General features: G+C 44.0%; 2 protein-coding genes across 2 annotated transcripts in view; one reads left to right on the top strand and one right to left on the bottom strand.

The window, feature by feature from the left end:
* The window catches only part of SCG3 (secretogranin III), a 51,066-nt gene extending 43,222 nt beyond the window's left edge, over window positions 1-7,844 (top strand). The window contains exons 11-12 of the mRNA XM_079953379.1: window positions 1,308-1,388; window positions 5,139-7,844. Coding sequence (XP_079809505.1) covers window positions 1,308-1,388; window positions 5,139-5,257 — 200 coding nt within the window. The 3' untranslated portion in view covers window positions 5,258-7,844. The remainder of the gene's footprint in view (window positions 1-1,307; window positions 1,389-5,138) is intronic.
* A 5,709-nt stretch (window positions 7,845-13,553) lies between these two features.
* LYSMD2 (LysM domain containing 2) lies at window positions 13,554-24,896 on the bottom strand. Its single transcript, XM_079953519.1, has 3 exons — window positions 24,484-24,896; window positions 16,735-17,066; window positions 13,554-14,446 (listed from the first exon to the last, which is right to left on the bottom strand). The coding sequence occupies exons 1-3, from the start codon at window positions 24,703-24,705 to the stop codon at window positions 14,395-14,397; spliced, it is 606 nt and encodes a 201-aa protein (XP_079809645.1). The 5' UTR covers window positions 24,706-24,896; the 3' UTR covers window positions 13,554-14,394.
* Between the last annotated feature and the right edge of the window lie 170 nt (window positions 24,897-25,066).

Below are 25,066 nucleotides of genomic sequence, written 5' to 3'. Positions count from 1 at the left end.
CTGAACAGGGCTGCCTTAAGATGTCTTCTGAATGTCAGGTAGTTGTTTATCGCTTTGACATCTGCTGGAAGGGCGTTCCACAGGGTAGGCGCCACTACCGAGAAGGCCCTCTGCCTGGTTCCCTGTAGCTTTGCTTCTCGCAATGAGGGAACCGCCAGAAGGCCCTCGGCGCTGGACCTCAGCGTCCGGGCAGAATGATGGGGGTAGAGACGCTCCTTCAGGTATACAAGACCGAGGCCATTTAGGGCTTTAAAGGTCAGCACCAACACTTTGAATTGTGCTCGGAAACGTACTGGGAGCCAATGTAGATCTTTCAAGACCGGTGTTATATGGTCTTGGCAGCTGCCCCCAGTCACCAGTCTAGCTGCCGCATTCTGGATTAGTTGTAGTTTCCGAGTCACCTTCAAAGGTAGCCCCACGTAGAGTGCATTGCAGTAGTCCAAGCGGGAGATAACCAGAGCATGCACCACTCTGGCGAGACAGTCCGCAGGCAGATAGGGTCTCAGCCTACATACCAGATGGAGCTGGTAAACAGCTGCCCTGGACAGTCCTTAAAGGTTATTTTTAACATTGTGTTTTGGATTGTAATAACCTTATGGTGAAGGGTGGGTAATAAATGTGTTGTTATTAATATTAGTTCATTTTTATGCATACCTCCCCCCTAAAATAGGCCTTTTTTGTGAACATTTCATTTGGTTGGAGAACTGCATCCTAAAATTCATATAAGTGTGAATTTCAAAGGATAGTTGTGTTTTGGATCTCAGATTGCTTTGGAAAGTGGATTTGGTAGGATGAAGTTAATGGACTATGCAGAATTAGATAAACTAACAGGAAGGATTCGAAATCGGCAAGACCAGAAATTCATGGAAGACTGGAGTAAATTTATGGACTATTTGAAAAGTAGTTGTGAAAAACAGACGACGTTTGTAGGGTTGCAAGAAGTTTTGTGAGGAGTATTATTAGAAGTATTGTAAAAATGGAGAAGGGGAAGGATGATTTGTTAAGAGATGTAAAGGCAATATAAAGTTAAGAAATGCATAAGAAGTGGTTAAAACGGTGGATAATCAGAGGTGCTGACGGAAATCTAAAAAGATTGTATAAGTGATAAGTTTTGTGGTACATTTTATAATTTATATGTTAAAATTAATAAAAAATATTATTTAAAAAATGGAAAGTGGATTTGGTAGATTCCGCTTTAAATGAGAACCAAAATGATTCCTACCCCCATCTCTAATTTCCTATAGCTACCCTGAATATTTGGACTTGGTCCTAAATAGTTTTATTTCTCTTTTCTCTTGCTCTTGAAGGGAAAGCAGAGGCATATTTAGAAGCCATCAGAAAGAACATAGAGTGGCTAAAGAAGCACAACAAGCAAGGAAAGAAAGAAGGTAGGGTGGGAGAAACTCTTTTGTGATGGGGAGGAGCTCCTCCCTGAATGATGTTTGTTTGTTCGTTTGTTCGTTAAGCCCTGGGATAATGGACTTTACAGCTCAACAGTGTGCTTTCATTCACTTATAATTTATTTACTTGCTTTACTATGGCTAAATGGACAAAGTCAATCATAGGATTTCATCACACCATAGGACTTGCATAGCGTGGGTTGCCAGTGCCCAGGGCAACGCAGAGGAGGAGGAGGTGATAGGGAGGGAAACAGGCAGAGGACGCATGCGCATTCAGCTGCCTAACGGCATCCGCGTCACCCAGGAGATTGCAGCGGCAGAAATAAGAAAAGGAGGCGTTCCATTGTCTGGAGAGGTCACTTCCTGGTTCACATGGAGATGCCATTTTCACCACAGCCCAGTGACGGAAGTATGCAGCTATACTGAGGCAGCACTGGGCAACAAAATTTTGTGCCCCTAGCAATTTTGCGCCCAAGGCAACCGCCCCTGTGCACACCTCACACTACGCCACTGACTCTCTGGGCTGATTTGCTGGCATAAATAAGAAACATTCATTTCAAGAAATAAAATTAAGGTTGTTCTCTACCTACATTTGTACAACGGAAATTATGTACCATGTTATTTACATATACCGGTATATATATGTATGTGTGTGTGTGTGTGTGTGTGTGTGTGTGTGTGTGTGTTTTATGCACACACACACACACACACACATTGATTTTCAGTTTTATACATTTCAATAATTTTACAATCATTTTAACATTTCAAAACTTGAGTTTCTTCCCCCTCTTTCTCTGGTTCCATAAATTTATTTTTTAATATTTTCTGCATATCCAAATTAACATAATTTGCTCATTTATTCATCTACTTTAAATATATATTCTTATAAAACTGCAGGTTATTACAATAATCCTGCCAATGTTCTTATCTGTTTAAAGTTTGTTTGGAAATATTCCATAAACCATTTCCATGCTTTTATAAAAAAGTTTATCTTGATTTCATGGTTTTTTTTAAATTATATGTAAGTAGATGGTTTAATTTTATATATATATATATATATATATATATATATATATATATATATATATCATACGTAGATAGTGCAATCCTAGGCATGCCTGCTCTGAGCTAGGCTCCCTTGAGTTCAATAAGGCTTACTCCAGGTGAATATGTATATAAGATTGGACTGGAGGCTCGTTTATCAGGGCAATTGGAGTGTTTTCCCACCAAGCTCAGCAGGTCCCACCTGCCTGAGTTCTGGCTTACAACCAATCAGGGGAGAGGCTCTGCCTGTCATTGACTCCATCTCCACCTACCGTTTGGTCTCCCTCCCTCCTGCCCTACCAGACCCAATAGGAACCAGCCGCTGCTGTAACATTGCACCCTAAGTAACTCTCATTTCAAGGTACAGTGGTGCCCCGCAAGACGAATGCCTCGCAAGACGAAAAACTCGCTAGACGAAAGGGTTTTCCGTTTTTCGAGGTGCTTCGCAAGACGAATTTCCCTATGGGCTTGCTTCACAAGACGAAAACGTCTTGCGAGTTTGCTTCCTTTTTTGTAAAACTGTTAATACCCAGGGAATCCGCGCTCCGCAAGACGAAAAAATTGCAAGACGAAGCGACTCGCGGAACGAATTAATTTCGTCTTGCGAGGCACCACTATACTGGACTGCCAGCATTTAGATTTGTGCTGTGTTTGCTGTTTTGCGTCTGCCTGCAGCCTTAGGTCTCCCTTCCCTGCAAACATTTGACCACAGATCCGGTGCACAAATGTTAATCATTCCATTAAACGAAACCGGAACAAAATGAAATTAAAGACTTGAGCACACAATTCTGAGAATGAGGTGTGTTATATTCGTATGGGATGCTAGTGTAGATTCGTATAGAGTTAACGGAAGAAAATCTGAAAGGAGACTCAATGAAGGGGGAATGGGGAGAGCCGATATGATATGGCACAGCAAGTACAAACTTGGCAATGGTATTTGAATTATTAATCTGAAAAGCTCTGCGATCGCGCCTGGGGAAATGGTACAACAGTGTTCCTTAGGCATCAGTGTTAATTGAGACAGCAGATGGGAAGATATTGCTGATTTTTTGTTAATGTGCCCATTACGATACTTTTCCACCGAACTTAACAGAGATAAGCGACATGCTTTGTCTGTTAATTATTAGAGTGCTGTGAAACATATTTACCAAATTAGCCGTAATCTGCAAATTTGCAAAGACCTTTATCCACATATATTTGCCCCTGTCATCTGGAATGTTGGGCCGAATGCTGCAATGAATGTGAACTAAGTGACAGGGAGGCCTCTTTGCACATTCAATTCAGACAAATGAACTGAGCAACTATCCATTTTCTCTAAATGGCCCTGGAAAGCGAGTGCTGTGAAATGTGATGGCTTGGTCATTATCTTTTGTGTTTGCAGATATTTTCACAGTACGCTGATCTGAATATACAAATTGAAGGGGAGTCCTGCCAATTTCTAGGCTGGAAATTAATGTAGGGTTACATCCCACATGCTGCATTCACCTGTCATGGTAAGCCAGACTGTGGCTTACAGAAACTGTGCAGGTGTGCTCTAAAGAGGAGTTTGTAGGGCCAGATTTAGGTTTGATGAGGCCCTCAGCTACTGAAGGTAATGGGGCCCTTTATATGTCCAGCTGTCCTTTGTCAACAACAAATTGCCGCTGTTTTTTGTGTTGAATATGCGCTATATATAAACCACAGCGAATAGGGCTCGCCAATCAGAAGGTAGGCAGTTCAAATCCCCACGACAGGGTGAGCTCCTGTTGTTCAGTCCCACTTCCTGCCCACCTAAGCAGTTCAAAAGCACATCAAAGTGCAAGTAGATAAATAGGTATCGCTCCGGCGGGAAGGTAAACAGTGTTTCCGTGCACTGCTCTGGTTCACCAGAAGCAGCTTAGTTATGCTGGCCACATAACCCGGAAAAACTGTCTGCGGACAAACGCCGGCTCCCTCGGCCTATAGAGCGAGATGAGCACCGCAACCCCAGAGTCGTCCGCGACTGGACCTAACAGGTCAGGGGTACCTTTACCTATATGCTATATGGTAATTTATGGACCTAATAGGTATCTAAAGCCATTTGCAAATGCAGAATGTAGGCACCCTGTATATAGAAATGAGCAAACCAGTGATATTTTAGGGAGCAGGCTAGCAGGTGGGGCCCATTATTTACATCATAGGAGCCTACAAAACACAAAACACTGTTGCTGTATGTAGGTTTTATTTTGTTTTTTATCTTATATTTTGGAAATGTACATCCAGCTTTTTTCCCTTTAATTTTTTTTGGGGCCCCCAAGAGAGTGGGGCCCTAAACTATAGCTTGTTTAGCTTATACATAAATCTGGCCCTGCCTCTCCTCCTCGCTAGCCCTTTCAGCACAACACATCACAACCGCTAAGTCCAGGTTTGACTTAGTGTATCATCTGAACATGGAGTCCTGAATAAAGTCTCTATCCCTCAACCATTGGGCAAAATTAGGCTACAAGGTGTGGTTAAGGAGGAGAGGCATAACCACCATCTCAGGTTTGGACCACAGTTGACGTTTGGCTTCGTTGCCACACTGTGCTGTGCTAAAAGAACTGTGGACTTCTAAAGGCACTAGGAAACCTTCACAAAAACTTTGTTAAACCCTCCCTTGGCAATGAAAACGTTATGTTCACTGGGAGAACCTGACACCGAGGAGGCTTGCTGCATGAATCCTTTCTTGTGTTCCAGATTACGATCTTTCTAAACTGCGGGACTTCATCGACCAGCAAGCCGACGCTTACGTAGACAAGGGCATCCTGGATAAAGAAGAGGCAGACGTGATCAAACGTATCTATGGCAGTCTGTAAAGAGCAGAGAAGGGGACGCCTCTTGAAGCTGTAGGGAATTCTAGTCGAGCTTCACCCACACCTAGTACAACCTCCTTTCTCCCTGCCCTCGCCTCTCACCCCAAGATTATTAGAAAGTATTCTCTCTGCGTTGTACTGAATTTCTTCCAGGTGAAAAGCCTTGGTTCACAACCCACTATGACTGCATCTTCATGTTCCCCTGCGCATCAACCATTCCACTTAAGGCAGGGGTTTCTTGCTGCCCACTTTCTAGTCAACAGGGTAAAATGCTGGCATCATGTTGCCGTTAGCCTAATTTTTGACATCCTCTAGGGAAGGCGGGTGCTTTGGTGAATATATCTTCCCCCTCACGCCCAGCATCCGCCAACTTGTTCCACCATTCAGTGGCTTTGTAGAGATGCCACTCTCTGCATTTGCAAAGGGCATTATTAGGATGAGAACGATGCAACTAAATATTAAGAAATCTCACATTCGGGTTCCCATTTGTCGTTCCTATTATTTGGTGTCAAAGATGGTCCCATTTGAATTCGTATGTCGCCATTTCCTCGCTGTTTGGTGCATTCTGTATTGTGTCCCTGTCTGTGTGCCACTGAATAGCTGCTACATGTTCGACACACTGCATCAAGCCTTTAAAGTAGATCTTACAGGGAGAAGGAACTGTTTTGTCACGGCATTGCTATGGTCAGGTACACCAGCAATGTTGTCATTAACACACCTTCATAGTTCTTTAATAAGTGTTATTTCTCTGCATGTCTAAAGAATGGAATTCTTGATGTGAGTAGCCTAATGGCACATGTAAATAGCTGTTAATTTATAAGGAGGAGGAGAAATTTAAAGACAAAGCATTTGAGGAGCCTAGAATTAGAAGTGTACTTAGGATGAGAGGTTTCAATATCAATATAGGTTGCTCATCACTTCTGCCAGTCAGACCATGCAAAGTTTTGAACTTTTGGCCTGCATTGAAGGAAATTGCTGTTATACCCTCAAGCTTGTTGGAGATTGAATGGCCATTTAGCGCAATGGACTGTATCCAGTGTTAGTCCTACTCAGAGAAGACCCACTGAAGTTAATAGGCATGGCTAACTTTTATTTGTTAAGTTCTGTGGGTCTACTTCAGGGTTTCCCAAACTTGGGTCTCCAGCTGTTTTTGGACTACAGTTCCCATCATCCCTGACCACTGGTCCTGCTAGCTTAGAATGATGGGAGTTGTAGTCCAAAAACAGCTGGAGACCCATGTTTGGGAAACCCTGGTCAAGTTGAACGCAACCCAGTGTTTTCCAAATGTCTAAGAGATGAAGCATACTTTTATCAGGTCTATATCCCTCTTACTCCTAAGCAGATACAGTTATGCAGTGTGTGGGAAGCATGTCTTTTTTAAAAAATAAAGCTTAAATGAATTTTGAACATGCCTCCAAATTGCCCTAGGCATGCCTGTTTCCAATGGCACATGCAAAGAGACAATGATCAGCTTCATCAGAGGACAGGCTATTCTGCTGCTGCTGCCTCAGGAATCAGCAATATCAAAAGCAACACAATGGCCAGAAACAATTACAATGTGAAAAACCTTATGGAATTATTCAAAACCGGAATAGTGCTCATGTGATTATGTAGTCACTGATCACATGAGCACTGTTCCAGAGTATTTTTCATTCTCATGTTTATTATATCTATTCGAAAAAAGATTGGTTAATGAAGAAATTACAAATCTTTCTACTTATGAGTGCTGAACTAATTAGCTGATGAAGAATTCAACAAAACAGTAGTTGTTATCCGGAAACACTGTTCAGCAGAGTTCAGAGCTGGACATCAGAATTGGACATTTGCTGATTATACAAAGCTTCACAGTTGCTCTCCACCAGGTAAAGTCTGGCACTGTGGTTCATTTAAGGACTTTCAGAGACTTCAGTTTGTTAGTTTTGATGTTTTGAATTATTCCTATAAAGTTTTTCAAATTGTAATTGTTTCTGGCCATTGTGTTGCTTTTGATATTGCTGACTCATATTTTGCAACACAGGGGTTTGTTTGTTTACTCATTGCTGCCTCAGGAATAGCTGAATGATCCAATCACATATCCTGAATTGTTGTGACAGAATAATCTGCCCTTTCAGAAGCAGAGATTGGCTGGGGAGGAAAGCTAAGACTAGAGTTGGATATCATGCAGAGTTGCAGCAGGCAGCCTCTTTTGCAGATGGGAATTTGTAGTCCAGGAGGAACTTTCATGATTTCACTACTTACCAGTAACTTCTTGTCTTGGTTCTACTGTGGTATGTTGTGGGATACAGCTTTGGGGAACAACTGATTTACCAAAATCATGACTGTAAAAAGTTGGAAGGAGAAACAACAATGCAATAAAACAACAACAACACATGGGCTTTCCAGTTGCGCAAGAGAAATGGCTTGATGAGTATTAAAAGAGAGAAGAAATAAGTTAGAAAAGAAATAAACATCTGCCCATGAGGAAAGGTTACAATATCTGGGGCTTTGGAGTTCAGAAAAAAATGTGAATAAGGCAGGGCATGATAGAAGTAAATAAGATTCAGGTAGGTAGCTGTGTTGGTTTGATGCAGTTGAAATAAATTTAAAAATTGTCCAGTAGCACCTTAGAGACCAACTATGTTTGTTCTGGGTATAAGCTTTCGTGTGCATGCACATGAAAGCTTATACCTAGAACAAACTTAGAAGTAAATAAGATTAGACATCGTGTGTAGAAAGCAGAATAGAGACATTTTCCCTCTCTCCTTTTATAATAATAGAACCTATGGGGCATTGAGTGAAGCTGAATGTTTGAAGAATCGGGGCAGACAAAAGAAAATACTGTATTTTTCGCTCTATAAGATGCACCAGACCACAAGACGCACCTATGTTATTGGAGGAGGAAAACAAGAAAAAAAATATTCTGAATCTCAGAAGCCAAAACAGCAAGAGGGATCGCTGTGCAGTGAAAGCAGCAATCCCTCGTGCTGTTCTGGCTTCTGTGATAGCTGTGCAGCCTGCATTCGCTCCATAAGATGCACACACATTTCCCCTTACTTTTTAGAAGGGAAAAAGTGAATCTTATAGAGCAAAAAATACGGTACTTATTCACCCAGTCCAGGGTTAGGGTTACCATTCACTTATCTAGGAGTGTCTGAACATTCTTCGGTAGGAAAAATACAGCTTGCATTTCCCCCCACCTCTGCCTCCCTAAATCATACGCAGAACTAGGACCTGCAGAGATTCCCCTGTTGCAGAAGAGAAAGTTGCCACACATTTTAAAGCCTTCCTGGGATTGTTGCAGCTATGAGTAGAATTCTGGTGACTAATTTAGTTGTGTAGTGGTTTCCATGTGCTAGACACTGTGCAGACCACACATGTGGAGCTCCAAAGAGGACTTACTATATCTGGAAAGAAAAAAGGAATGGGGAAAAGTGGGGGGGGGGGGTTTAGATCTGTGTGACCCACGTGTGGGTTATTAACAAAAGAATTGGCTGTATGCCTGGCTTCAAAACATGGGGCTTAACATACTCCCCAGTGGAGTTTAAAACAGTCAGAGTTAAGCAGCAGTATAGCATGGGAATATACAGTGGTGCCCCGCAAGACGAACGTCTCGCAAGACGGAAAACCCGCTAGACGAAAGGGTTTTCCGTTTTGGAGGCGCTTCGCAAAACGAATTTCCCTATGGGCTTGCTTCGCAAGACGAAAATGTCTTGTGAGTTCCTGCAGTTTTTTTTTTCCTTTTCCCCCCCTTTTCCTAAGCCCTAAGCCGCTTATCAGCTGATCCGCTAAAAGCCGCTAAACCGCTAATAGCGCTAATCCGCTAAGCTGTCAATGGGCTTGCTTCGCAAGACGAAAAAACCGCTATACGAAGAGCCTCACGGAACGGATTAATTTCGTCTTGCGAGGCACCACTGTAGGTTGTTTTCATATCCCATTTCGTCTGCTTGCTGTGCTTGCCCCTCTCTCTATCCCTCTGACAATGAACAGACCACACACTTAAGTAAGGTTAAAATACTTTACTTACAAAATCAAAAGTTCTGATTCATGTGTTGTTCCATGCAACCGCAAGGAGAACACAAGTGGAATACTCCTGGGTACAAAATACAGAAAGGTGGTTTCAAGCAAGCTGTCTGATGTTGGAGCAAGCTCAGGCAAGTCCTTCCTGGTTGATTACATGGTGCAAAGAGAGTGAGAGAAGGAGGAGGTGAGATAGTGTGGTCTGAGTCTAGGAATAGACCTCTCTGATCTTAACCCCTTCATGCATTAACTAGCACTCATTCATTGTTACGGCTGACTGCAATTTCCCACTAAAAGAACAGCTAGGTGGCAATGGTCAGATGAAAGTGTGGCTGGGGTTGCTGAAAAAGTTAATTTTGAGAAGATACATAAATGGAGTAGGGAGTAGCATGCCAAAGAGGGAGAGGAATGTGGCTCAGATACAGGAGGTGTAAGAGGCTCCCCATTTTAACCAAAGATAGATGTACGTAGGAGCAGGAGTGGTGACAAACAAGCTTTTGCATAATGGGCAGAAAAGAAAGGAGGCTAATTTTGAGTTTAGCAGAGGAAGACGATAGGGCAGAAATAAGAGTGGGTTTTAAAGAGAAGGATGTGGGATGATGAACTTGATTGCAAATAGCTATAGGGCATCACTTGAAAGATTTAAGGAAGTGATAGACAGAGGTGGCATTAACCACAGGATGCTAGATGCAGGTAATAGTTTCACTAGTCATATAGAAAGAAACCGATCTAGCCTGGAGGTGCTGGAAGCAAAAAGCAGAATTTGCTTGCATTTTAGGTGATGAAGGAAGGAGGTAAAGATGACCCCAGGCTTTCTTTCCAACAAGAGAATTAGAGATGTGTTGGAGAATTAGTAAGAGAAGCAGATTTGCAAGTCCTTAGCATGAAGGTTGTAGCAGAAGCTGTCAAGATGCAGAGAAGTTGTGTGCAGAGGAGGGGGAACAGAGGGATAAAAGGGCAAAGTTTTGTGGTTCCTATTAAGGAATAGAGAAAGAGGAGAAAGTAGAATAGAGACTGGTGGAAAACACAAAAGGGGCTCCATGTATGGCGTTTCCTAGATTTGTCAGCCCAGTTGTGTGGAATGGATCCATCCCTGACCTAGCAACTTGCAAGAGCTGGCAGGAAATGGTCCATGCCATTGTTCTGACACACACTGGAGCACAGGATGCTGCCTTGTACTGAGTCAGACCATCCAGTTCAGTGTTGTCTACTCTGACTGGCAGCAGCTCTCCCTGGAGATACCTGAGGATGAACCTGGGACCTTCTCCATGCAAGGCAAATACTCTACCACTGAGCATAGTTAACAAGACCACTAAGTGACTTACACTTAGCACTGCATTGGATACAACCCAGTGTCTTTTTAATGGCGAGGGAACGTTGCAGGTTCATTTCCCTCTGCTTTTGTTCGGTGCACGGGCTCAGTCAGGCTGCATCAAACGCAACGGCTTTTCATGGCGTGAGATGACAATGCAAAGAGGAGGCAGCCTCATCCATCACCCTGCACTGCAGAAGGGCTGTGGCTTGCGTTAAAAGGCCAAAGTGAGCAATTTCGGTCATCACGATTAGCACTGCAGATGCCCCATATGGTACCCTGACAATTGGAGGCTTTTGCTATCACAGCATTTTAGTAGCAATTTTCAGACCACAGCTTGCAATCATTTTCTCTTATCACCTCCATGGAATGAAGTAGGTATCCTGTACATCTCCAGTTGTAATCCCACACAGCACCATTAATATTTTTTTTAACATTCAAAGTATCTTTTAGAATTTAGGTATTTTGAGGTGTCTTCACTATTTAAGACTATTGCTGATGGGCAAATGTAACAGAAGTATACTACATTCACAATACACTTTTCTAATACAATCCTGTTTCTGATACTGTACTTTATTAAATGCTTTACTACAAGATACATTGGTGCAGGCTTTCTTTTTTTTCGTGCATTGCCTCTGAAGGCTATGATCCTGTACTGTGGAAATTATTATAGAAGTCTATGAACATGCATTGGGGGTGGAGAGAAATCTCTGCCATTTGAGACACATTTTTTGTGAGACACATGTTTTGTGACGCAAAACCTATTTGAAACCTATTCCGACTGATTTCAGAAAGGGGCCAGCAAGAACAGAAAGGCTATATCCAAGGATCTGTACAAAATGTGGAAACTGTGACTTGTAGCCAATGCTACTCCTGCTTAGAATAGATCCATTTAAAGTGATGGACATAACTAACTTGGGTCCCTTAATTTAAATGGGCCTGCTATGAGCTGAATGCAATTGTCTACAATAGTATGTCTGTCTCCCAGAAATCATTCTGACAAGAGTTCAGAATCTTTTATTTCAGAAGTCTGCCCAAACCCACACCTGCCACTTAAAAAACGCGGGTGGCACTGTGGTCTAAACCACTGAGCCTCTTGGGCTTGCTGATCAGAAGATCAGAGGTTCGAATCCCCACTAACGGGTGAGCTCCCATTGCTTTGTCCCAGCTCCTGCCAACCTAGTAATTCAAAAGCATGCCAGTGCAAGTAGATAAATAGGTACCACTGTGGCGGGAAGGTAAATGGCATTTCCGTGTGCTCTGGTTTCCGTCACTGTGTCCCGTTGCACCAGAAGTAGTTTAGTCCTGCTGGCCACATGACCCGGAAAGCTGTCTGTCGACAAACGCCGGCTCCCTCGGCCTGAAAGCGAGTTGAGCACTGCAACACCATAGTTGCCTTTGACTGGACTTACCCATCCAGGGGTCCTTTACCTTTTTTTTTTTTTTTTTTTTTTACTTACAAAACCTGCAGAAAAGACATACTCTTTCAGAACATAGACTGCTGGATGAGGCCAGTGGCTAATCTAGTTTAGCATCTCAGTGGCCAACCAAATGCCTCTGGAAAACCTGCAAGCTCCCCTTCCAACAACTGGTGTTCAGCTACATTACTGTCTCTGCCCACGAGTGCCATCGATGGCACTCTGCTTCATGCATTTCTCTAGATATGCATGTGAAGGTATTTTAAACATGTTTCCAGAGGTTAAAACAAATATTAAAGATGTCGTTCACCCATTACTTTGGGCACTAGGGTAATTGTCCTCTTCAAGCTGCATGGTGTTATGAGATACAGCCCCCTGGTAAGTGCAAAACAATTCCACTGGAGGCTTCTCTTTCAAAGAAAGTGAAGAGTTGACAGGAAATCTATAGGGAGAAGTTAAAGCGGATTCATTTCGCCCAAACGTCAATTCTTAAGGCAACAGCTTTCACTGGGCTTGAATAAAAAGGAGCGGGGGGGGGGGGAAGGCAGAGATCTCTGAAATGAAAACCTTAGAACTTTGCAGTTGCTTTTCAAAACAGAACTCAGGGCTGCTGTGAGACACTGAATGGCTGTGTTCCATCGAAGAATAGAAGTACTGCACTTGATTTTAAATAGGGACATATATTAATCAATTAATTGCATTTATATCCCACTCTTCTTCCCAGGGCAGCAAACACTAACTGGTAAAACAATTAAAATACCGAAAAACAATTCCAATACAGATGCAGACTGGGAAAGCTCTCTCCTTAAAAGGCGTGTTGAAAGAGGGTATGTTTGCTGACATCAATCTGTCTCAGGAGACAATGGAGGATTGCACCTTTGAGGGTGAAGTCAAGGTTGTAGCAAGCACCTGCTGTGGCTGTAGACACCGATACAGGAGAGACATGCTTTGTTGCAGCTGGGGCAGATGAAGGCATCTGGTGTGCTGCTGCAGATGCACCATGGTGTTTATTCTCTCTGTGACTGTCTGATATTTGACAGGAGGCAATTCCAAAGGGTAGGTGCCACAACACTAAGGGCAGATTCCTAAATTGTGCAGAACAGACCAGATAAGACAGTGTCTGTAGGAGGCCCTTGCCTGCAAAGCACAGTGATCAAATTTATATATAAGGGGTGAGATGATCTTTCAGAATCCTGATCACAAGTCACATGGATGTATTGTAAAGGGATGAGACAAGCCTTGAATTACGTGCCCACCAAGGTCCTTATAATTTGTATGCATAGTAGTTCCAGACACAAGCAAATGGTGAGACTTCTATCCATCTTTGCAGTGCCGGTGCAATGAACCGCTGGTAATAGATGGGGCAGAATATTGTAACCTGAAGTTCCCCAACCCTGACATATACAATAGCATCCTCATTCATTTTCCACAGCCAAGATATTAAATTTCTGATTTCAGTTTTTCAGAAAGCATAAAGAATAAAAAAGCATAATCAATAGATTCATTTTTCTTTATGGTCATAAAATTAATGTATTTAAAATAAAGCTGCAGTAGTTAGAAAAAAGTCAGACACTTTGACAGCTTTGGAAATTTTAATACACTCAAATGAAACAGAAAAGCATATTTTTGAAATGTATTTGCAAAGCACCAGACATTCTGTATTTTCTATACAGATAGGCTGAAAAACAAAGACAGTTCACTTTCTTAAAGTGCATTTTGCATTTATTACATGAAAACTACATATATTTGCACACAAGTATCTATGTTTCGAACATTACCCTGACACAAAGAAAAATACATTTTTACCAAGGTTCTTCCCTTTGTTTAAAAAAGTCTCCGAGCAAGGTATTGTGCCATACATACTTTAAAATCTCAACTGATTTCCAAAACAGTTAAAACTGGTTCATTTTAAGAACAAATATCTTTCTATACATATTTTTATATCTGTATAAAGACACATGTACACACACATGGAGAAAAAAATATTCAGAGCTGTATCCATCAGCTCCGATATGCACAAAATCTGCATGACAGGCTTATCTATCTCAAGGCTCCATAATAATGACTTTCATCATAAATACTTAATCTTTCTTACACTTTATCTTATAAGTATATACAGCTGTTTCCTAACGATCCTGATTCAGAGTTGTCTCAGGGATATATTTTCATAGCAGAAATACGAAGGCAATTACTAGTTTTGGAAGGATCACTTCCTTTATTAATGTATAGTAAAAGGACATTGGCCTGCAGAAGGCAAAGGTCAAATAATTTTAGTGCAAGTATAATTAGTGGAATTACCTATATACGACTTGTAACAAGTACACAATAATAAATCAATCCAAAAGGTTTGCTTTTGAATCCTCAGATATTTAGTTCTTTAAGAACAGTTTTGATTCCAGCTCTTCAGTCATCTTCTACTGCTGCTGATAAGAAGAAGTTGCATAGGAGTTTTCCTCATCGTCCTCCCTGTTGAGAAAAAAGGAAGCTTGTGAAAATGTTTCCAGGTGCTTATAAAATTTACTCCACAAAGTAAAGCCTTCAAGGAATGTAGCAGAATGGTCATTCCTTGTAGGAAACCTTCACAATTTTCAAGCAGCAATGTATCAAGCGAGCCCACAAGCATTTTGTATACAGTGAGAAGTCTACAGTCGTACCTTGGTTCTCGAATGCCATCCATTCTGGAAGTCCGTTTGACTTCCGAAAAACAAGGTGCGGCTTCCGATTGGCTGCAGGAGCTTTCTGCACTCAATCGGAAGTCACGTCAGACGTTCAGCTTCCAAAAAAAGTTCACAAACCACTACACTTACTTCCGGGTTTGCGGTGTTCAGAAGTCACAAGGCATTCGAGAACAAAGGTACGACTTTATATGTTGTCTACATAAAATGAAATTAAATATAATCCCTGCCCTCAGGCTTACAATCTACAAAAACATACCACAAAAGGGGAAAAAATAGATCAGTAACAAATAAGAAATATGCAGATGCAAGTACAACTTCTTAGTTACAAGTTTTTCTAAAGACAAGTTGGGGTGAAAAAGTTCAAGGACAGATAGCAAAAGTTGCTAGTCTCTCAGCTGCACTTATGGCATGGGCTTGCAACCTTTCTATTTGTTGCAGCCTTAAGCAGTAACTGCTTCTGGGCAGCAGTTCTTGCTACTTTGCACAATTTATTATGACTTTGCTAATCATGGCAGGGACAAAGACAATTAAATCATTCAACAATATTTGAAATCACATTCAGCTGCATCAGGAAACTGAATTCTGCTCCCACCTCTACATTCTGGGCTATTTCTATGCTCCCAATGGTTCCATGGAATTATGGCATACATACACCCTGCGTACATTAAGAAAACAGCAAAACATACCACAAAAGGAAGATGGTTTGGGCCAACAAATAAAATTAAAAGAATAATATTAAAGAATAAAATTAAATATCTTTCAGTGCCCCTATCGAGTAGAACAAATGTCATTTTTAGAACTATAATTCAAACTTAGCCACCTGCCAAATGCACTGTATCATAGAAAGATGGGGGGGGGACTGCATTTATCAAAGGAATTCAACGAAATTATTGCAACCTTTCCGCAAAGAGTGTTTTGTTTTACTAAAAGAATTTCTAAAAATAAGCTAAATGCACTCCTTTAATTTTTATCAAAATAAAAAAGGAAAGAGTAAAATACAAAGGCACAGAAGAAATAGAAGAACTGCTGCCCTGAGCAAGGAAATAATTACTGTGCATTAACAAAAGGTCAAGAATGAATGAGGCCATAGAGATGCTTGCAAAAATCTGCACTGCTACACTCTGGAGTGGGAGGGAAAGGAAGAGGGAGGGAGAGCCCTGTTATCTCCCTGAGAAGGGAAGAAAAGGGTGAAAAGGTTTGCTCCTGGCCTTGTTGGAATGTAAGTTGTATTGGTGCAACTGACACCCACCCTGTGGAATGTTCTCCCATCAGACGTCAAACAGATAGTCGACTATACAACTTTCCGAAGACATCTGAAGGTAGCACTGTATATGGATTTTTTAAATGTTTGTTGTTTTTATTATGTTGGAAGCCACCCAGAGTGGCTGGGGCAACCCAGTCAAATAAATTATGATGGTGATGATGGCTGCTACAATTATCTTAACTGTTTTTACTTTGTGTGGGTTTCTTTTTGTCTTTTTTACTGAAGGAGGTGAAATGTGCCTAGAAGGAGAGGAGCTGGAAGAGCGGAGGGGCAATCACAGTAGTTCAGGGTAGGGGAAGGGACACATAGCACAGGCAATTAGTGACTGTGCTGTGTGCCAGCCCTCAGGTCTGCTGTGGCTGTTGCTGTTGAATGGTGGGTTGATTCTGAACAAGTTCTCCCTCATCCATGATCTGACTGTGGATGAGGAGGCCAATCTCATTAGCATCGCTGAGACCAGGGCAGGGCAGGAAGATTAAACTCTGGAAAGGTCTTTGGTCTTTTTGCTTTTCTCTTTCTTTTAAAAACGGAATTACTTCAGTTCTCTAGGGGTGTGGGTGGGTGTGTAAAATTTTAGCCACTGAGCTGATCAAAGTATCTGGAATTTGCCTAACCAAATCTGTAACATGGAAGCTCAAATACTAGAATTTAAAGAAAATTCTCAAAATTTTCAGGAAAAATTGTAAACCCTTTCTGATGGTACTGTGCTTTAGTGGGTAACTCTCTGTTTTGTATGCTACTGTTCTAAGTATTATCCACACCAAGCCCTCAAATTGTGTTTAAATAAGCAGGCAGTTTTCTTTTTTCTTTACCTGTTATCTTCAGGTTTTAGTTTCCGAGCTGCCTGCTTGGACATCTTAATCTGCAAGTCCAGTCTATGTAGAAAATCTTTGGCAGATAATTCTTCAGGTGGAGGGAGCTGATTGTCAGGCTCTTGAGGACTGGGTGAAGAGTTGTCTTCCTGAACTGTCACTGGTCCATCTTCACAAGAAGAGGGGGTGTCAGCTTCATTCTCTGGAGACTCCAATGAGTTAAGTCCATTAAACAGCAAAGGCTTCTCAGATATAACAGGGATATTCAATGTTTTTCTCAGAAATATACAGTCATTGGTGAACAGTTTATTTGCCCTTTTTATCTGCTCCATCTGAAACAAACACACAACTATGTTTACTGATTCAGGTAAAGATTGTTTATCAGTTTTCTACAAACAGCTTCATGACACACATTTCCTTCTTAAATGCAATGTCTCAGCAACTTTACCATCTCTTCTTTCAAATATACACTATAAAATGTATCTTTCAACAATGAAATTAAATAATAAAATATGATCTCTTTGGGCATATTCTCTTATTGATGCCCCATAATAATGTTTCTTGCAAAAAGTAGAAAATAATGCTGCAAAACACAAATTGAATTTAAATACCAGGCAACCAGGCAAGTTATCTCTCACTCATTCAGCAGATTAATGGAACTGGAAGTCATGAACCAGGGCACCTAATGCAAAATATTCCATGGAACTTGAAAATTAGGGGTCCCAAGAGCTTATCTGAGTTTCTAGTTGCCAGCCTTGGTGCCCCTTCCAGCACTTGCTAGAAACAAGTGTGAAAGAGGGCCTTGTCATCTTATTTACATCCCTTCCACTCTCCTTCATTTGCCAGTTAACTCGTCAAGTAATAAACATAAAATATCATGTAACTACAGTGACATTAAAGATGGCATAACTGAAGAGCTGTGGCTCTAACTGCACCACACCATCAACCATCCAAAAATCCCACGATGGTGTTAGGAAAAGGTTAGGTTGTAATTAACAGTCATGGAACTAGACTAACCGTCAACATGAAGCCCTATGTCCTATTACAGCTGAAATAACAGGTGCCTACCATAGACATGTGAATATTTAAGTTACAGTAAAGGTTTTGGAGACAAACTGTATTTCCAGCTCTAACTAGACAAATAAAAAAACCCTGAAATTAAATTGCATTTTCTTTTTTATTTCCATAACTTTATGAAACAGTTTTGTGTTTTTGTTTATTGAAACTGGTTTTTATATATTTTTCACTAACAGGCAACAGTTTCTCCATATATGTGAATCATCTCAAGTAGGGTAGTATCAACCAAGAAACACAATATTTTCTCTGAGGTGTTGTTTTCACTATGGGCTAGCAAGAAAATGTAGCAGCCACAGCGCAGCTTAATAAATAATGCACATAAAGCTATTACGTAACTCAAGATTTTGTTTCCCTCCTGCTTCTCTAGCACATGGCTCAAGAAATGTAAAACTTCAAAGGAATTTTTAACATCCTGGTTAAAATTATATCTAAATACAAACATGTTAATTTACACCTATCCCTTAAATCTAAATCAGTAGCTTTCTATTAATCATGCTTGTTAATTTCTGCTTTTCTATATAAATATTGAACCATAGGAATGAGATGAAGCACTACAAATACAGCACTTTAGGTCATATTGTTATTATGAGTCAATAATGGGGACCAGGGACTGAGAAATCATCATAGGTACTAGAATCCAGCACCTGGCTCCATGAGATGCTATCCTGTCATGAGAAAGTTCATCCCACTGTACCAACATGAGCTATCCTCCTGTTTTTATAATCTTCCAATACCTGAGCTCTGCAATCTTCTATATAATTGCTATATAAATCTGTTATAAAATTGCACACCTTCTTCTTATCTTATTAAGACAGAAGATCCAAAACCAGAAGCCTTTGCTTTCGAAAAGTTCTAGGCCCATAGTTATCTCTAAACAAAGTCCCTTGCGCAATGAGTTTTAATGAAACAACATTTTACATCAGAGATGGGAACTTTTCTTTCTTCAAGGGTCACATTGCCTCATACCAAATGTTTAGAAGCTGCATGCCAAAAGTGGGTGGGATCTGAGGCAGAAGTGGACAGGGTTATTGCTGTAACATCCATCTCCCACTATGTAAAAAACACGGTTTGCTTCCCAGGATAGCATTTTTGGCAGCAGGCTGGTGAGCTTGTTCCTAGCTCTTTCATTATTAGATGGTTCATTGTCCTGCTGTATGCCATGTAACAGGTAAATTAGTGCACTTATGTGTGTAACTTGACTTTATAATTATATATAAAACCCCTTACTAGCACGAATGCTTATTTCATAAATATGCTTTAGTAATTAGCTTAGCATATGCAATACTATTAGTAACCCATTCCATTGCATCAGTAATTGTCTTATGTCTGATATACGTTTCCAAGTTTTTCTACCTTCTTCAAGGACAAGCCCAGTGTGAATGTTAGTCCAATAGTTTGCTCTCTCTAGCAACCCATGAGACTAGCTCAGGATCTCCTTAGAAAGCTTGATACAACTCCTGGACTCCTGGTAGCAGCACATATTCCAGGAGTTGCACCTAAATCTCCCCAACCACTCTGCAAGGGATTGTTGGGATGCACCTTAAACCAGTGTTTCCCAACTGGGGGCCATATGGCCCCCTGGGGGGGCCCAGGATATTCCAAGGGGGACACAGGTGAAAATCGCATAAATGGGGGGGGGGGCCTTGGCACGAGGCTAGGGGGCCACAGAGGGAAGTGAGAAGGGAAATCATTTTTTTTTAATAAAAAAATCCTCATTGGCCGACTATCCGCAAAAAGTAGCACTATGTTTTGCCGTGTGCTTTTTCTTGGAGCAGTCCTGGTTTGTTTCCTCTCAGAACCCCCAGGTCAGGTAAGTGCAGGGGTGGAGTGGCAATGGGTAGGGCTGGGAGAGCAGGAGCTGCTTGTTGCTGCCACCAGTGCTGGGCCCGGTGACAGCCTGGGCCTTACTCAGCAAGGCGCAGGGTGCAATCCACCCCAGCGCCAAATGGATCAGGGCCTTTGGATGTTGCCAAGGGGCACAGGGCCTGTTGACAGCGTTGGCCTGGCTCTGCAAGGCACAGAGTGAAATCCACCCCAGTGCCCAGCCAAGCGGAGTTGTCTGGTGCTGCTGACTTGCCTCTAGTAAATAACTGTCTACTCAGAAGAAAGCCACACTGAGTTCAGTGGGCCTTACTATCAGGTAATGGTTTGTGGGGCTATAGTGCTTTGTGTAGGTAGCCAGGGCTCCTCTGGATGACAAAATCTTTCTGCACCAGGTCAGTGAGGACCACTTGCTTTTTAAAATTATCCCTTATATACAGAACTCCCTGTGTACCTTTTGGACTGTATCTGTAGGTTTCCCTCTCTATGTCGAATAACTGGGGTCAAATAAGTGTTGCTTACTTTTTATAAACGCAGGTGGCGCTGTGGGTTAAAGCCTCAGCGCCTAGGACTTGCCGATCGAAAGGTCGGCGGTTCGAATCCCTGCGGCGGGGTGCGCTCCCACTGCTTGGTCCCAGCGCCTGCCAACCTAGCAGTTCGAAAGCACCTCCGGGTGCAAGTAGATAAATAGGGACCGCTTACCAGCGGGAAGGTAAACGGCGTTTCCGTGTGCGGCTCTGGCTCTGGCTCTGGCCAGAGCAGCGATGTCATGCTGGCCACGTGACCCGGAAGTGTCTCCGGACAGCGCTGGCCCCTGGCCTCTTAAGTGAGATGGGCGCACAACCCCAGAGTCTGTCAAGACTGGCCCGTACGGGCAGGGGTACCTTTACCTTTACCTTACTTTTTATAATACATGGAAGATGGATCTCCCTCAGGAGGTTCTGGACTCTCCTTCCTTGGAGGTTTCTAAGCAGATGCTGGATGGCCATCTGCCATGGATGCTTTAGCCGAGTTTCCTACATTGCAGGGAGTTAGAGTAGATGACCACTGGGGTCCCTTCCAGCTCCATGATTCTATGTTTTTCTGCTTCAACAATATTTCATTATGTTCCTATCATTTAATGTAATTGTATTTTGTATAAATTATAAAAAATATAAATAAAACATGTTCTATTTACAAACAAAACATTTAAATAGCTACCTTTCTACCAGTTTGGGGGGGCATGAGCGTAGTCAGGATTTCTGTTAGGGGGCAGGCTTTTGTTAGGGGGAACAGAACCTCAGATTTGTACTGATTTGTATTGATTTTTACTTTTGGGGGGAAGCTGCCCCCCTGCCCATGCCCATGGGGGGCACAGGAAGGAAACAAGGTCGAAAGGGGGGGGGAAGGTTGGGAGATAGTTGTTTGTTGCTTTTCTGAGATATTGCTTCTAAAATGTATTGTCACCCAAAACAGCCACTTCACCTTCTTTTGTATCTGGGTGAATCTTTAAATAATTCATACTAAAGGGGAGACATGCAGCCAAGGCAACAAACTGAATCACAGTTCAGTAAGGTTGGGGAAGTGCAACAGTTGTGTAACAAACATCACCTCTCCTGCTATGCAGAGAATCCTCCAAAAAAACTTTCTTTACACAGGGCAACATACCTGACCATGTCTTTGTTCTTAAAGCTAGAGGTGCTGGAGCTCAGGTATCTCTGAAAGTTTTCTGAAAGGTATCTTCTAACCAGTTCCTAAGGTGCTGGCTTTAGTACCTCTTATGATGGTGAATATACTCTCTTCATGCTGAAAGGTGACCACAGCAGGGCAGCTACATATGAAACATTGACATTTTGTCTGCTGCCCAATTATGTCTTTGAGGGAGGACAGTAGAACAATGTAGAGAATCTGCATTGCGTTCAGAAGGTCCCAGGTTCAATCCCAGGCATCTTTAGGTAGAGCTGGAAAAAGCTCGTACCTGAAATCCTGGAGAACAGCTGCCTCTCACAGTAGAGATTACTGAGCCTAGATGGACCAATGCAGTGAATCAGCATAAGGCACTTCCCTGTGTTCTTACAACTTTCGTGCTAAAGACAGATGTGCTGGAGTTCCAAGCACATCTGTCTAGATTCTAGCAGCTCAACATCTGAGGTGCCATCTACAGATATCCATGTGGGGGGGGGGGACATGAGGACACTGCACAGATTCAGAGGAAAGCATTTTTCTCACATCAATCACAGATGCCTGAGGGGCAATTTGTAGTGGGAGCCGCTCTACACATATTCAGAGTGAATTGTTCTCCTTTTATCTGTCACAGGTGCCTCAGGAGCTATCTGTAATTATTGCAGGGGAAGAAGAGAAGGCAGGCCCTCTGTACATACTTCTTATCACTCACAGAGGCCCCAAAAGCTGACTTGGGTTACTGGGCTGCATACCTATTGCACAAGTACTGTCCACATATCAATCTCAAATGCCTAAGGGGCTGAGATTTATTGGGAGGAGAGACGAAAGGCCCTCTGTACATGCTCAGACAAACATTCTTCTGTCAGTCACAGATGCTTGGGGCTCAGCACACCCGCAAAGAGAAGCACTCTCTTCATATCAAGCACAGATACCACCGCGCCGCTGGAGCACGATTTCTGTTCTGATCCTGAAGCAAAGTTCTTAACCCAGGGTAATATTTCTGGGTTAGCGGAGTCTGTAACCTGAAGCGTATAAACACCACAAAGAACTTTGTAACAATAAGAGTGGTTCAACCGTGGAATGGTCTCCCTCGGGAGGTTGTGAACTCTGCTTCATTGGAGGTTTTGAAGCAGAGGTTAGAATCACAGAATCATAGAGTTGGAAGAGACCACAAGGACCATCGAGTCCAACCCCCTGCCAACTAGGAAACACCATCAGAGCACTCCTGACATATGGTTGTCAAGCCTCTGCTTAAAGACCTCCAAAGAAGGAGACTCCACCACACACCTTGGCAGCAAATTCCACTGTCAAACAGCTCTTACTGTCAGGAAGTTCTTCCTAATGTTTAGGTGGAATCTTCTTTCTTGTAGTTTGGATCCATTGCTCCGTGTTCGCTTCTCTGGAGCAGCAGAAAACAACCTTTCTCTCTCCTCTATGTGACATCCTTTTATATATTTGAACATGGCTATAATATCACCCCTTAACCTCCTCTTCTCCAGGCTAAACATGCCCAGCTCCCTTAGCCGTTCCTCATAAGGCATCGTTTCCAGGCCTTTGACCATTTTGGTTGCCCTCCTCTGGACACGTTCCAGTTTGTCAGTGTCCTTCTTGAACTGTGGTGCCCAGAACTGGACACAGTACTCCAGGTGAGGTCTGACCAGAGCAGAATCCAGTGGCACTGTATTAACCCAGGTTGGATGGCCATCCGTCATGGATGCTTTAGATTCCTGCATTGCAGGGAACTGGACTAGGTGACCCTCGGGGTTCCTTCCGACTATGCTTCTAAGTGTACTCTTCCTAACAGCCACATATGTCTGAGAATCCAGCTGGAGTCACTGGGAACGTGGCGGGGGGGGGGAGCACTCTGCACATGCTTCAGATAAAGGAGGGCCGCTCGCTTTCGCTTATCAATCCCGCAATTATTCCACTCTGGTGGCGGGAGCCCCCAGAAGACGGCACTCTGCACATGTTCAGACGCTTCCCCCCCCAACCCGTGTCCTCTTAAAGGTAAAGGTACCCCTGCCCGTACGGGCCAGTCTTGACAGACTCTGGGGTTGTGCGCCCATCTCACTTAAGAGGCCAGGGGCCAGCGCTGTCCGGAGACACTTCCGGGTCACGTGGCCAGCATGACATCGCTGCTCTGGCCAGAGCCAGAGCCAGAGCCGCACACGGAAACGCCGTTTACCTTCCCGCTGGTAAGCGGTCCCTATTTATCTACTTGCACCCGGAGGTGCTTTCGAACTGCTAGGTTGGCAGGCGCTGGGACCGAGCAGCGGGAGCGCACCCCGCCGCAGGGATTCGAACTGCTGACTTTTCAATTGGCAAGTCCTAGGCGCTGAGGCTTTAACCCACAGCGCCACCTGCGTCCCTTTATGGCTTCTAGGTAAAGGTAAAGGTACCCCTGCCCGTACGGGCCAGTCTTGACAGACTCTGGGGTTGTGCGCCCATCTCACTTAAGAGGCCAGGGGCCAGCGCTGTCCGGAGACACTTCCGGGTCACGTGGCCAGCGTGACATCGCTGCTCTGGCGAGCCAGAGCCGCACACAGAAACGCCGTTTACCTTCCCGCTGGTAAGCGGTCCCTATTTATCTACTTGCACCCGGAGGTGCTTTCGAACTGCTAGGTTGGCAGGCGCTGGGACCGAGCAGCGGGAGCGCACCCCGCCGCAGGGATTCGAACTGCTGACTTTTCAATTGGCAAGTCCTAGGCGCTGAGGCTTTAACCCACAGCGCCACCTGCGTCCCTTTATGGCTTCTAGGTAAAGGTAAAGGTACCCCTGCCCGTACGGGCCAGTCTTGACAGACTCTGGGGTTGTGCGCCCATCTCACTTAAGAGGCCAGGGGCCAGCGCTGTCCGGAGACACTTCCGGGTCACGTGGCCAGCGTGACATCGCTGCTCTGGCCAGAGCCAGAGCCAGAGCCGCACACGGAAACGCCGTTTACCTTCCCACTGGTAAGCGGTCCCTATTTATCTACTTGCACCCGGAGGTGCTTTCGAACTGCTAGGTTGGCAGGCGCTGGGACCGAGCAGCGGGAGCGCACCCCGCCGCAGGGATTCGAACCGCCGACCTTTCGATCGGCAAGTCCTAGGCGCTGAGGCTTTAACCCACAGCGCCACCTGCGTCCCGCGTCCTCGTACCCATACCTATAGCAAGGACGCCAGCGACCCGGCCGGCCCAGCCATCACCTACCGTCACGCCGTACTTGAGCGCGATGCCTTGCAGGGTGTCGCAGGCGCTGATGCGGTGCTCCACGTAGCGCTCGGCCAGCGGCGCCGCCACGGTGGCCGTGCTCCCGTACGAGCGGGTCTTGGTGCGCGCCAGGCTGAGGGACAGCTCGGCCTCCGTCTCGGACGCATCCGGCCCGGGAAGCGGCTCCTCCCGAAGGAAGGGCACCGGCAGGAACTCCGCCATGGGCCTTTTTTTTCCTCACGCGCTCTCTCCCTCTCAGCGCCTGGCGGGCGACGCCGGGATTCGCCGCCGCCACCACCACCACATCCTCCCTCTCCCCTCAGCTTTTCCTGAGGAGAAGGCCGGCCGCCAGGTCGCCCGGAGCAACGGCCTCCTCCTACGCGCCTGCGCACCAGGAAAACTGAAGTGCGTGTGTGCGCGTGTGGAAAAAGTTCCCCCTCTCAGCGAAGGTCTCCGCTCCGCAACTGACCTCCCACCCGCAGTCTGCGCGTGCGGGCAACCGCCGGCGCATGCGCCGATCACGCTTGCGCGCCAAGTCGAGGCGAAGACGGTTTGTCCCTCGGGCCAACCGCCGCCACTGGCG

The sequence above is a fragment of the Podarcis cretensis genome (genome assembly GCF_951804945.1).
Source record: "Podarcis cretensis genome assembly, chromosome: 14".
Lineage (NCBI taxonomy): Eukaryota > Metazoa > Chordata > Lepidosauria > Squamata > Lacertidae > Podarcis > Podarcis cretensis.
This window is presented reverse-complemented; position numbering and strand designations above follow the sequence as displayed.